Source organism: Staurois parvus, unplaced genomic scaffold (assembly GCF_062004578.1).
Source record: "Staurois parvus isolate SC_StPar_1 unplaced genomic scaffold, SC_StPar_1.0 ptg000748l, whole genome shotgun sequence".
Lineage (NCBI taxonomy): Eukaryota > Metazoa > Chordata > Amphibia > Anura > Ranidae > Staurois > Staurois parvus.
In genome coordinates, this window is record NW_028318544.1 from 2,401,861 (window position 1) to 2,416,918 (window position 15,058).

General features: G+C 39.9%; 1 protein-coding gene across 1 annotated transcript in view; it reads left to right on the top strand.

The window, feature by feature from the left end:
• The window catches only part of PREX2 (phosphatidylinositol-3,4,5-trisphosphate dependent Rac exchange factor 2), a 369,719-nt gene extending 354,893 nt beyond the window's left edge, over positions 1-14,826 (top strand). Inside the window, exon 40 of the mRNA XM_089654281.1 lies at positions 12,090-14,826. Coding sequence (XP_089510407.1) covers positions 12,090-12,135 — 46 coding nt within the window. The 3' untranslated portion in view covers positions 12,136-14,826. The remainder of the gene's footprint in view (positions 1-12,089) is intronic.
• The last annotated feature ends 232 nt before the right edge of the window (positions 14,827-15,058 follow it).

A 15,058-nucleotide genomic window follows, 5' to 3' on the forward strand; every position in this document is an offset into this window, starting at 1 on the left:
ATTCAAGGACTTTCCTTCTTTTTACTATTACTGTACAAGTATAGCAATGTTAAAGTATAACCCAGTTCCTAAAATCTCATATAAGCTTTAGGTAATTTCAAAAGTCATTTTCAATTATTTTAATTCTACAGCTTTCACTGAAATATTACCTACCATGAAGACATGAAGATTGCTGTTTAGCTTTCTCCTGTTATAGGGTGACAATGCTCTGTTGCGGTCTCATAAACGTGCTCCTACTTTGTCAAACTTTGTCATATGGATTCAAAAAGAGACTACAAGTGGCTGTTTCGGCACTCATACTGACATGGTCCACTGTTGTCACCATCAGAAAACCCACTCTAAGAAATGCCATGGGTGGTTTAAATAGGGTTTAGTATAAAATGATATTATTAGTATTAGTAATATTGTATATATTATAATATATATATAAGTACTTCTATAGGATGAGAAGGAGAGATATGTAGGCATGGTAAGAAATATATATAATTAGATTTTATGAATATGTTTATGTTTAACCACTTCCTCTCTTACCCCTGTTCACCCCCTATAGACCAGAGCAATTTTACAATTCTGCTATGGACCTATTTATTTGGCAATAACTTTGTCATTACTTAAAATGAAACTCTGCCCATAACTTAATAAAAAAGGAATGTTCTTTAGAAAAGGAACATACATTCCACATTAATAATTATGCTACCAAAATGAGTGTGTGCTGTAAATTACCTCAAGCATTGCTCCTGTTTCTTCTTTCTGGAGGCTGCTATTTTGCTGAAACCCGGAACCCCTGAGCAGCAATAAATCATAAAGTGGAACTAAATCAATTGATTAACCGGTTTTAAAAAACAGTTACATTTGCTTGTGTCTTTAACCACTTGCCCTTCAGAGGATTTACCCAACTTCCTGACCAGGCCATTATTTGTAATACGGCGCTGCGTTACTTTTACTGACAATTGCGCAATCATGCAATGCTGCACCCAAATGAAATTTATGTAATTTTTTCCCAAAAATAAAGCTTTCTTTCGGTGGTATTTGATTGCCTTCGCGTTTTTTCTTTTTTGCGCTAAACAAAAAAAGACAATTTTGAGAAAAAAAATATTTTTGACTTTTTGCTATAAAGCATATCCAGTAAAAAAAATTTTAAAAAAATCAAATTTCCTCATAAATCTAGGCCAAAATGTATTCTGCTACATGTCTTTGCTAAAAACAAATCCCAATATGTGTAAATTAATTGGTTTATGTGAAAGTTATAGCGTCACAAATGGTGGTATATACTGTATATTGGAATGTGTCTTTTAATATAAATAAATAAATATATATATATATATATATATATATATATATATATATACTAGTAATGGCAGAGATCAGTGACTTATGGGACTGCGACGGGCATTCTATCAATGGGGGGAACTGACTAAATGCCACTGACTATGCAGAGCAATACAATGCAGCATGTCGGTGCTGACGGGAGAGATCTGTGTTGGTGATCGCCGGGGAATCTCCAGCCAAGACCTGGTCATTGACATCTGTAGCCACCTTTGGTGGCACGGTAAAGGCGGTGTTTGCGTGTACTCCCTACCTGGAAATGCAAAATGATGTATATATACGTGATTTTGTGCAGCCCTGCCGCCTTGTAGCAGTAGATCTGCTACAGGGCAGTGGAAAACCGGTTAACCAAACTGTCAAACCATTAAATGGCTGGGGTCATAACTGATCACATGTGCAGCTCCATAACAGCTGTAAATCAAACAGAAGCAGCTTCCTTGACTGTAAAGGACAGGAGGGTTTCATTCCGCTTTAAGACTGTCAGCAGATTGGTCTCTACAAATTTGTCAGTGCCTAAAATTAGGGAACAACTGAGCATGTGCAGAGCAGTGTGAGACAGTGTATTACTGGATTTTAAACAGTATAAGCATTATGTGTAATGTTTTACACATATATTTCTGCAAAAGGGGCCAGTCTGCAGTGATCTATCAAGACTTAATCATCTGACTAAATTTCCACTTTAAGATAACAAGGTAATACATATGGATAAAAGGACCAGAATGCCGCATTCCAAGAAAGCAGCCCAAGTGTCAGAGAGTAAACATGGCTTCAGCCTGGCTCCCTTGGGCGGGGGTGTGGCCAGGATGGAGCCAGGCTGAAGCCATTTTTACTCTGACACCTGGGCTGCTTTCTTGGGGTGTGGCTTTCTGTTTCTTTTTCTTTTCCTGTGAGTGAATTGAGCAGGGATGGGCTTTCCTTAAGCCAGTACCCTATCCAGTTTGAGTCACCAGAGTTTATAGGATGAGAGCTTGGAGCGGCACCCAAAGTTTTTCCAGTCTATGGTCAATGTAATACAAATATTGCTTTTTTTAAGGACAAAAAGGCCCTCTTTTTTATAGATATTATCTATTTTTTTTCACAATTTTTAGACAATAAAACATAAAAATAAACTGAAAAAAAAACGCACACTTTTTTTCCTTTGACCAGTGTCAGTTTAAAATAAATAGTGTTACTGTAGTTAAAAACTATACATTTTATCCTGTAATTTGTCCTGTTTAAAATGACACTAAAGTTTTGATTCTAGTACAAAGGATTCCAACGTTATTTACAAGTGAGAGTTTTTTTAAACATGAGATCTGAAAATGTGTTAAATGTGTAAAAATATTACTAAACGAAACAAACAAAAAAGTTTAAATATTAATGATTAATAAAATAGAAAAGAAAAAAAAATAATCAGGAAAATAGTAATTACATAGTTACATAGTTAGTAAGTCTGGCTGAAAAAAGACAAAAGTCCATCCAGTTGAACAATTAAAAAAAAAAAAAGTTATAATCCTAAACCCACAGTTGATCCAGAGGAAGGCAAAAAACCCAGCAAAGCATGACCCAATTTGCTCCTGCAGGGAAAACAATTCCTTCCTGATCCCCTGAGAGGCAATCAGATATTCCCTGGATCAACTTTACCTATAAATGTTAGTATCCAGTTATATTCTGTGTATCTAGGAAAGAATCCAGACCTTTTTTGAAGCAATCCACTGAGCTGGCCAAAACCAAATCTTGAGGGAGTCTATTCCACATTTTCACAGCTCTCACTGTGAAGAAACCTTTCCATGTTTGGAGATTAAACTTCTTTTCCTCCAGACGTAAAGAGTGCCCCCTTGTCCTCTGTGATGACCTCAGGGTGAATTACTCTACACCGAGTTCACTATATGAACCACTAAAGTTTTTATACATGTTGATCATATCCCCCCTTAATGTCCTCTTCTCAAGAGAGAATAAATTCAGTTCCTCTAATCTTTCCTCATAGCTGAGCTCCTCCATGCCTCGTATCAGTTTGGTTGCCCTTCTCTGTACTTTCTCCAGTTCCCCAATGTTCTTTTTGTGAATTGGTGCCCAAAACTGAACTGCATATTCCAGATGAGGTCTTACTAATGATTTGTACAGGGGTAATATGATATCTCTCTCTCTCTGGAGTCTATCTTTCTGTCTGGAGTCTTGAATGGAGAAGAAGAATACAGAGTTAACTAAGAACATTTAAAAAAAAAACAACAAAAAAACTTTTTTTTTACTTCTCAGGTTGCTTTAAATTACGTACATCATCTACAGATCGAAGTTCATGTCTTTGATCTGCAGAGGAATGTCACTTTGTGATAAATATAAATAAACAGGGCAAACATAGACCTCTCTCTCACAACAAATATATAAAGTGCAAACATATATAGAAAATTATATTAGTAGTGAAAGTCCATCTTGATAATAGACAACAAAAGTTCAGAAAATTCGTGCAAAAAGATAAAAATTCTTCTAATGAAAAGAACAAACTTCCCCCTTCCACCCGTGCAAACCAACATCAAATGCACTCACCAGATATAGGTGAATGAAACGCCTTTTAGGAATTTTTATGGGATCCTAAACCCTCTTTCGTGTCCACTCTATAGGAAATCTCACCTTCAGTGTAGGCTCCACCATACAACCGGGGAGAGAAAATCTCAGATAGTGTGATATTGCAAACTACCGTTTTTAAATAAAATCAAGGATTAAGGCCACTCACATTTAAATCACTTTAAAAAGGCATATTTATTAGGACAAGCTTCTTCCAGATGGACAATGAATGTCAGACAACCTCCTCAGGAATCTCACATCACAGCTCCAGGATACAGCAGAAGCTCCACAGAGATCAAACATGCACAGATCCCAAAAGATGGCCGCTGGAACGCACCGCTCAGCGTGCGCTCCACTCACCGGAAGTGACGTCAGACGTACGGGGTAAAGACCGGAAATGCGTCAACGCGTTTCGCCCCTCCCATCGGGCGTTCTCAAGACCTATGAGATTCCTGAGGAGGTTGTCTGACATTCATTGTCCATCTGGAAGAAGCTTGTCCTAATAAATATGCCTTTTTAAAGTGATTTAAATGTGAGTGGCCTTAATCCTTGATTTTATTTAAAAACGGTAGTTTGCAATATCACACTATCTGAGATTTTCTCTCCCCGGTTGTATGGTGGAGCCTACACTGAAGGTGAGGATTCCTATAGAGTGGACACGAAAGAGGGTTTAGGATCCCATAAAAATTCCTAAAAGGCGTTTCATTCACCTATATCTGGTGAGTGCATTTGATGTTGGTTTGCACGGGTGGAAGGTGGAAGTTTGTTCTTTTCATTAGAAGAATTTTTATCTTTTTGCACGAATTTTCTGAACTTTTGTTGTCTATTATCAAGATGGACTTTCACTACTAATATAATTTTCTATATATGTTTGCACTTTATATATTTGTTGTGAGAGAGAGGTCTATGTTTGCGCTGTTTATTTATATTTATCACATTTTGTGTTTATCACATTGCACAGCAGCAGGATAGATCCTGTAGTAGTGTTTTTCACTTGGCGCAGGAAGAATTTTTAGAATGTCACTTTGTATCTTTCTATTTAGCATCTGAATAGTGTTGTTGTTAGACACTGTCAGACAGCTTCTTTTTTTTTACAGATGAAGCTGCAGAGAGTGTACACAGCAACTCTGGCTTTGATTAAACAGAATTGAGAACTGCTGTATACTGGGGGGGAGTCCTGGCAGCAGGGGAGAAGAATTGGACATGCTACACACATGCTGTGTACAATGATGACCTCTTTTGAGCATGTGTAGCACGTCCAAAGTCTGGAACTAGTTAAGGAATAAGAAATATGGATGTAGCACAGTATTTTGGTCCCCCTACAGTCACAGCCAGACATCACACCTTCACAACAGCTTGCATCCAGAGTCAGAAATCGGTCCTTGAGCTTTGGTTTTGTTGTTTTTATTTAGGGGATTTGAACTGGGATAGGGTTAGAGGTGTACAGGATGCCCAAGGGTACTGATGAACTGAGGACAACTTCTTGGTACTCACTCAGATCCTCCCCTGTACCACTGGTAGGTCGGTGGCTGCTACCAGGCCTATAAGCTGGGACATTCTTCCCTGCCATACAGATGGTCCTCTCTCAGAGGGCCAGTTGTGAGCTCTGAGCTTTAATCCTTTCCAGCTCTAGGCCTGCAGGTAGGCCCCATCCCACTCTGCCTTCTCGCAGCATCCTGCTTTCAGCCTCACATTTTCCACCTGAATTCTCCTACAACTGAGCAGGCTCCAACACTTTTAAGGGTGTCCCAACCACTTGCCAAGCCTTCTGTTGGGGATTGGCTGGTTTCCCTCAAGAATACAGCCTGCCACTCCTCAGATCCACATTGCCTCTAGGTCCTTCCTCCAAAGTTCTAGAGCAGGGGGAAATTCCAGAGGGGCTGGCTTGCAGAGTCTGCTACTCAGCCCTCCTCTCTATCAATTGAACACTAGCTCCCCCTAGCTAACTAGGAGGGTGCTACATGGATATTGAATGATATGTTTTAGTGTCCTATTACTCTCATTTTTCTTTTTTTATGTTTTTGTTATTGAAAATGTAATAAAAATAGATTAGAAGTAAAAAATGAAATGCCATGGAGCCATCTCTGGAGTTCATGCAGAAAAAAATTTTCTACAAAGAGGCTGCAAGAGATCAGCAGCATTGAGATACAAAAATAGACGAAAAACAGGTGAAAGCAAGTATATTTTTAACAAAAGAATGACAATTGTTTATTATACACAAGGCTGTAGCAATGCTAAATGTCATTCAGTTAGGGTTTATAAGAATGGTAATGAATCAGACTTCGTGCAATGTTGTAAATTAAATAGATTTAGATTTAGCAGTTAGTGATGTGTGGCAATATCTTACATATGCCAGCTTTTATTGTGCATATTTATCAGAATGCCTAAATCAAGTCACTGTTTAATAAATCACCTTGATGAGATTAGCAGAGAAATTTTAACCACTTAATACATTCAGAAGAGACCCAGCAGAACTGGAATTGTACAAGAGAAACTCTTAGAAAAAATCCAAATGTCAAGTTTTATAGCAACACTAAACAACCTTATTTTTCAGAAATAACCCACCAACTGCTTATTGGTTCTGTGTTCAATTTTAATGAAATCATTCTTCTACTACATTTTCCTGCTTCCTTGTGACATCCTCTGTGAACTCCCCAACCTATTCTTTTCTGATGAGTTCCCTCGTAGTCCATAGATTCTTCCTGCACTTCAGTAACTGGCTGCCCATATGGAGGTATGGGCAGACAGCTATGGGTGCAGGAGCCTGGTATTGCACCCATAACCCACCAATTGTGGGAGCAATACTTTGCAGGCTGCAGTGTAAAAAAAAAATAAATGCTAATTGTTCTACCTGCAAAATCATGTGCATTTATTTATTTATTTATTTTAAATGAACTTAGCAGTAAAGTACCTGAGCAAAGCAAGTTAACACCAGAAATTAAATGACCCTTATATGGTGACTTTTAATCCAAATGTCTTTGAGCTAAAATCCCCACTTTCATAAAAACACCTATAAAATGGCAAAAATTATCAGTTTTTATTATGTTATCATTCATAACGTTTACATTCATGTTTTTATTGTTTGTTTCAATATTTTGGAGTGACACAACTTTTGTTTACCCTGAAATATCTTAATTCTTGTTCTAAATTGTGCTTTCTACATATATTTTGATGTGGATAATGAACCAGTGGTGTAATCAATGCCATACAGATCTCTTCAGAGCTCTTTCAGTCTTCCCCATCAACCAATTTCATTGTCTTCCTTGTTCTCTTATGCATTATGCATTCTTGGAGCACTTAAAGAGTCTTCTACCTTGGAGATGGTACCATAACCAACAGTTTATAAAGATGGCTATGGAGACTCCTAAAGTGCTCAGAGGGACCTTTCTTAAGTGCTATCTACACTGTACATGTTATCCTGCACAAGCTCACATGTATGTACTGGTGTAATTGTTAAGGGCAAAGACTCCTAGATGATATAAGAGAGTGATGACAAATCATGCCCAAATATATGCCTTTCTGGTCCTTGAGCAAAAAAGTACGTTCTGAGCACTAACAACACCTATGTGCAAGAAACACTAAACCCTGTGTAGTCAGTGGCTTTTCTTATTATTAAATAGCCACAGAATGGTAGACATTTTCATAGCACAGTCCATCATTAGGGGACTGGAAGCAAACAGCAGTATTTTATCAGAGAGCTAGAAATTAATCTGCGCAATAAAATTGCTGGAACTGAAATATGAACACTGAATACCCAGCACTCATGTTTCACCTTCATGCGGTCGGCAAGAAACTCTTTTGATGATTTTATTTTATGTCTCGCCATCTGTGCGGGCATCTAGAGAACACTGATTGATTCATTCCAGCGGCAAGCTAGAGTTGCAGCTGAGGACAGGATAGATGGCACAGTATACTAGAAAACAGTTGAAATTTCACATATCAATAAATTAAAAAAAGTTTCCTATAAAAAATTCATAAAGTAAAATATATTAAACTTTTTAGATCATACTGTGCTTATGGAGAGAAGATAAATAACACGCAGCAAGTAACACAATTCATAAAATAGTTTTTAGCTAAGGCACATGAGTACATTAATATTTTTGAGAATAAATATGAATTAATGTCTATTTTGGCTTTGATGTAGTTTAATCATTTTAACCACTTGCCCTCCAGAGGATTTACCCCCCTTCCTGACAGGCCATTTTTTGCGATATAGTGCTGCGTTACTTTAACTGACAGTTGCGTGGTCATGCAATGCTTCACCCAAATGAAATGTATGTCCTTTTTTTCCCCTCACAAATAGAGCTTGCGGTGGTATTTGATCACCTCTGAGTTTAATTATTTTTTTGCTCTATGAACAAAAATTTTGAAAAAAAACAATGTTTTTGACTTTTTGCTATAAAACATACCCAATGAAAAAATTAAAAAAATCTAAATTCTTCATAAATTAGGCAAAAATGTATTTTGCTATATGTCTTTGCTAAAATAAATCCCAATACATGTAAATTAATTGGTTTACGTTAAAGTTATAGTGTCTACAAATAGCAGTATATATACTGGAATTTTTATTTTTCTTATACTAGCAATGGCGGCAATCAGCGACTTATAGCAGAACTGCGGGACTACAGGACTGCGGCGGGCATTCTGACATTGGGTGGGAACTGACTAACTGCCACTGACATCCCCAGTGACACTAATACAGTGATCAGTGCTAATAAAAAGCACTGACACTGTACTAATGACACTGGGCAGGAAGGGGTTAACATCTGGAGCGATCAAAGGGTTAATTGTGTGCTGTGTGTGTTTTATTGTGTGCTGTGTTTTACTAGGGAGACATGCTGTTTTGTATCTCTCTGCTGTGCAGAGAGATACAAAGCAGCATGTCCACGCTAACAAGAGAGAGACCTGTGTTGTTTACACACAGGTGTGGCGGAACCATTCCGCCTGGGCTTCCTCGTGCAGAGCTATGTGTCGCACCCAATGGTCCTCATTTCCGGCAAGTCTTCCAGCATTCTCCCAAGGCAGGTATTATAGCTAAAAACACGAGTCAGAACTTCGTGTAGGGTGAAACTGACAATCTTTATTAAACACAGCTCAGTATATACAACTTCACCCCACCCCCACCAGACAGACTGGCACCAGGTTTTCCCCACCCACAACAAACCATGCAATGCAAGATACCTAGGAACTCTATAGAAGTGAAAGACTACAAGGTCACATTTCCCTAAACAAACAGTGTAGAATGTCTGTGAAACATGTCCAGCTTTACAAAGGGGATAAGAACCAGAACAGAAAGGGCAAAATGGTATCACAAAGGGACAATTCGTCACAAGGCTCCCCCGTTGTGTAACACCCGCCAGACCCGGTGAGACCTTCAAACAAGTCCGCTTGGGGCTGGTCGGTTTGGAGGTTCACTTCTCCAACTTGGCTTGCCGGGACAACCCATCTGCATTGGCATTTTGCTTCCCCGATCGGTACTGGTTGAGCTTCAGCAGGGGTCTCGGTGCCAAAAAGTGGAGACCAGGACTCCCAGATCATTTCCAAGGAGAACCTCAGCTGGCAAGTTCTGCATTACTCCAATTTCAATGTCCCTGACCCCGGCCCCCCAATCCAGATGAAGCCTTGCGGTAGGAATCCGGTAGACATGGCCTCCCGCTACCCGTAACGCCACAGATCGCCCGGTCTTGGCCCAGTCTGGTACCAGTTGAGGTTGGACTAGGGTGAGTGTGGCTCCAGTGTCCCGTAATCCTTGGGCCTGACGGCCGTTAACATGGACAACCTGTTGGTGGTGTCGGCGATTGTCCGGGGTGGCAGCCTGGAGAGGGTTAGCCTCATGAAAGACCCCGATGTCCTCATCCTCGGTGGTAAAATTCCTCCATGAAGAGGCGGTGTCACTCGGGTGGTCCTGTAGAGAGTAGGCAGAGGCTCGGCCATAGGGAGTGGTAGGTCGTTTGGAAGTGCCCCGAGGGGGTTGGCTGCTCTGGAGCCTTGGTGGATTCCGTGGGCAATGAATGCGGATGTGCCCTGTTTGGTTGCAGCCATAACAGCGTGGGCCAGACCGCTTTGGGTCAGAAGGTGTGGGTGGTCTGAGGCATTCTCGGGTGACCACAGTGGGCACCACTGGTTGTGGACGAGGTGCAGGGGGAATGGTGGGCTCTGTTAGCCTCCTGTTGTCCAGGTACTCATCTGCCCAGTGACTAGCGTCGGCTAAGGTTAGGGGGTGTTTGTCCCGGACCCAATGTCTAACATCCCCTGGAAGTCCATTGTAAAACTGCTCCAGTAACAGCAGTTGTAACAGTTCCTCCAGCTTGGTGATCTGACACCCTCGGACCCAGCTGCTGGCAGTGTGTTGTAACTGATGTCCCCATTCAGTGAAGGTGTCCTGGGGTTTCTTCTTGAGTGTCCGGAACTTTAAGCGATACGCCTCTGGGGTGAGAGCGTAGCGGGCCAACAAGTGTTCCTTAACAAAATCATAATCCAAGCAGTAGCTGATGGGTACAGTCCTGAATGCGTCTGCAGCCCGACCAGTTAGCTTGCTGCTCAAAATGGGGACCCGGTCTTGGGTTGCCACACCATGGATGGTGCACCAACGTTCAAAGTCCTGAAGAAAGCTATCAATGTCCCCATCCGCCTCTGAGAAAGTTTTAAAAGCAGCGTAGGGAATTTTCTTTGGTCTGGTTGCAGTCTGGAGAAGGCAGGAGGTAATCCTCTCCCAGACCGAGTCCTCGGTTGATGACCAGGAGTGACTAAGCCGCAGTTGGGTGGCATCGTCCAGGGCCTTGGAAATCTGTTCAGAGGTGGGAGCGCTGCCAAACAGAAACAAACCCCACTCCACCTCTTGTCGTAAATCCGAATGGTATAGGGGTCTCTGTACGGTGCTAAGTGGGCCTGGTGTTTCAGGGGCCGATGAGCTGCTCTGTTCCTCCAACTCCTCCTGTGAAGCAGAGTTCACTTCTGGTGGAGCAGTGTTCGCTTTAAGCATAGCGGAGTGTGCATCAGGTGAAGTGCGGTGCGCATCCGCTTGTTCCAGGGCCATAATCTCGTCCAACAGTTCCTCTCTGGTCTTGGAGCCAGCGATACCTCCCCGAGCGACAAACATGCTTTGGAGGGCTGGCTTCCGGAGGTCCCGTATATCCATCTGGCTGAGCAGGGATGTCTCCGTGAAAAAGATGGGGTCCCGGTTGGTGGTTTGGACTTTCTCCGCAATGAGGAAAGATCCCACCGCTGCCAACCAATTGTGGTGGAACCGTTCCGCCTGGGCTTCCTCGTGCGGAGCTATGTGTCGCACCCAATGGTCCTCATTTCCGGCAAGTCTTCCAGCATTCTCCCAAGGCAGGTATTATAGCTAAAAACACGAGTCAGAACTTCGTGTAGGGTGAAACTGACAATCTTTATTAAACACAGCTCAGTATATACAACTTCACCCCACCCCCACCAGACAGACTGGCACCAGGTTTTCCCCACCCACAACAAACCATGCAATGCAAGATACCTAGGAACTCTATAGAAGTGAAAGACTACAAGGTCACATTTCCCTAAACAAACAGTGTAGAATGTCTGTGAAACATGTCCAGCTTTACAAAGGGGATAAGAACCAGAACAGAAAGGGCAAAATGGTATCACAAAGGGACAATTCGTCACAACAGGTCTCTCCCCTGTCAGCTTTCCCTGATGATCAATGAGTGCCAGCCAGGCATTGCCTGCCAGGACTTGGTGATTGACATCTCTAGCTGCCAATAGCCACACGGGTAGGGTGGTGCGAATGTGCGCCCCCTACACACGGACATGCAAATCACATATATATATATACACACACACACACATGGTTTTGCGCAGCCCTGCCTCCCTGTAGCAGTATTTCTGCTATAGGGTAGAGGGCAAGTGGTTACAAAGAATTGTCCTGCACTGTCACGGTTAGTGCAAATGATATTAGAAGAACATATTGCTTATATTATTTCATCATTTCCACACCCACTTGAGGAACTGGTCATGTGGTTTTTGCCAATGTGTACAATCAGGCTGGCTCAGCTGTTTGTTCCCAAGGATTTTCTGGCACTGGCATTAAAAGTGGTGATTTTTCTTTACCTGCCCCTCTTAGAGCAGAGGTTTATGCTTTAATAATAGTCTTCTATTACACTAAAAGCTAACTTTTTTATAAGAGGTTCATAATATACAAAGTGAATTAAAAAAATCTAACTTATTTATTATTTCATTTTTTATAGGTTATACAAGCTATGCCAGCCCCCACCTGCTGATGACGAGCCCTGAATACACCCACCTTGAAAGGAAACTTCTTTAAATCACAACTCATTTCATGACTTCTCTTGTACATATAAAATCTAAAGAAGACCAAAATGCTGCAATATTCATGGGGTCAAGGACTACACCAGCAGCATAACCTGTACACTGGAATCCCATTGGATAAAGCACTTACGTGTTGTAAAAATTCAACATGAACACTGTACAATGAAAGAATTTTGAATGTGGATTCATATAAAATTTCAACTATAAGCAGGACCTATTTTTTTTTATTAATGTTAATGGAAAAATGGAAATGCAATACTACAAAAGGAAACATTTGTACCTACTTGCAATCAATAAACAGCAACATATGTTATATATATGACCATTATGTATAACAAGCCTACAAAAACATGGCATAGAGACATTTCATTAATAAAAATTAAAAATATTTTTCAGCTGGTCCAATAATTTCAAAAGAAAATGGAAAATATAGTGTTTGTTTAATTAAAAGACTAATGTGTTAATATTGTAAGGCTCTTTGACATCTCAAATAAAAGGTTTCAGTAATCAATATAATATGCAATACTATGGTATGAAAATGTCACTTTTAGTTATTATAAATGCAGAAAATAATTTTGTAACAGGGATACTCAAAATGTGTTACTTTCACCTTAGGCTATGAGACTTATTGTTAATCTATCTCTCTGTGCATTTATTTTAATTCACATTGGATTAATAGTTTTATAAATGTTGTAATGTCTTGATTTAAAGGCAAATCAAAGTGTAGGCAGATGACATTAAAATATATGCAAAGGTAACATTCTCTTTTTGTTTTGGATAGTAGGGAATGGCTAGAATGTGTCACGGTTTTGTTGCTGTCTGTGACTCCACTGGGGATAACCAACTCTGTATTTGACTGAAATTGAGGAGAAATCCCTTTTTTGTTACCAGAAAAAGAGAATAAGGGAAAATCCTCCAGCGAGAATACCTGCTCCTGTGACAGCTCTCCAATGTCAACATTATGTTCCCTTTGGAGAGATTTATTCTCTTTTCCTGTAGTGTTCCTGGATAGGAAATTAAGGTGAATAACCCTTGCAGTATATAGGCAGCAAAAAATAACCTGATGAGTTTAACTATTCCCCACTCCACCTAAACAAAAGTTTTGGCTTTACATAAACTTAAGATACTTGCTATATCAGAAATAAGGGGGTATCATTGCTTGTTATGCTGACCTTCTGGCTTCCAAACTTTCATTACTGACCTTTACGTTTTGCATATTATTAATGCCAGGGAACAATCATACTATAGGTCCCAACTTCTACATACTTGCTTTGGGTCAGTTAGGAACCCACAGGATCAGCATAACAGTCATGCAATTTGCATTTTTAGAACAAGAGGTCAGTAGTCATAACCTTTTTGTTTCTCTTGGAACAGAAACTTTACACCCAAAAATAAAAAAAATTGTATATATAAAACAGATACAGATGATATTCAGAACAAAGAATATGAAATGTATTATACCCACATTGAAACTGGAATATTTGACATTTATGTTATTTTACTGTTACCAGCCAATGGAGGAAGAACAAAGCAGAACAATAGCAGTGTGTAATTTTATTTTATGAATTGACTAGACTGGAAATCATCTGTGTGTTGGAAAATAGCTAATACGATTAAAATCTATTTTGTATAAACCAATTTATTAAAGTTATGTAAATAATATACAGAGGCCATGTAACTCGTAAGCCAATCATTTAATCCAATTTTCTAGTTGAATTGTATCCCTCTTAACTCCATTAGCACACATGGGTTTGTTTTAAATGTTTGATCAAATACTTTTTTGTTTAGCTATAGCTTTCCTTCCTGATGTAGAAATTAATTACTGTAGCTTGTCATTCCATATATTTTTTATGTAAAATAGTTATTTATATTATATTCAGTGTGTTGAATGTTAATTTGTATCTAGCAAATAGGAAGTTGTGTATAAAACATAGTAACTAGTATCTAGTAGTATTTTTACAGATAAAAGTGCTTTTGTACAACATGTCACCAAGAACAGAAAAATTAAAGTGAGCCTGTCCTTTGTCTATTGAAGGTAAAGTAACAGGCCTTTTCTTCTGCTGGTACTTTTACTTCCTCCTCCACCACCCCTTCTGCCCACTAAATCCCTTTCTCCATAATCGCTGTGTAAATTCTGGGCTGGATCTCAGATGGAGTTTGCTTAAGGATAAGGACCCTCCTCCTACTCCCCACTTGAAAGTGTTTAGGTTTGGTGATTGGCTGATCATGGCTAAGGACCCTCCTCCTGTTTGCACAAACCAGCATTTAGGAATGGTGATTGGCTGATTAGGCACCAAGCATTGCATTAGTGAAGGAGTGGTGCGAGTCAAGTCACATGTTCCTTCTACCCAGTACCATTTTTCTCTCATGTATGGTTGGAAAACTGGGCAGCGGGGGAATGTAGGCAAGCTATATACCAGCAGTGGAGAGGGCCTGTTAGGTAGAGACCTATTATTTTGTCCTAAATGACCGACGAGTCTTAGTAAAGGGCAGGAAAAAGTTTTAAAACCATCTAAGATTTTTTTTAAATTAATGTTTTCTGTAGTGCATTATAAACAGGCAGCTACTAAATGAACCAACCTGTTTACAATTCATCCTAAGCAGTCTTCAACTTTTTGTATTGACTGTCTGGAAATTAAAAATATGTTTAATCAAGTTTTTTTTATTATTTTGTTTCTTGTTCCCTGAGCACATATGCACATTTGAAAACAAAAAAATACTAGAAAAAACATGTAGGGATCTTAATGGGATGTTTCTGAAGAACTACACATTTTAAAGCTGAATTAGGGCCAAAGCTCTTTTGGCTATACTTCTCCTGGTGATCACAGGAGTACACTTCGTTCTGCAGTCCCATGACCCAATTTCAGTTGATAGCGGGTTAAAGTCC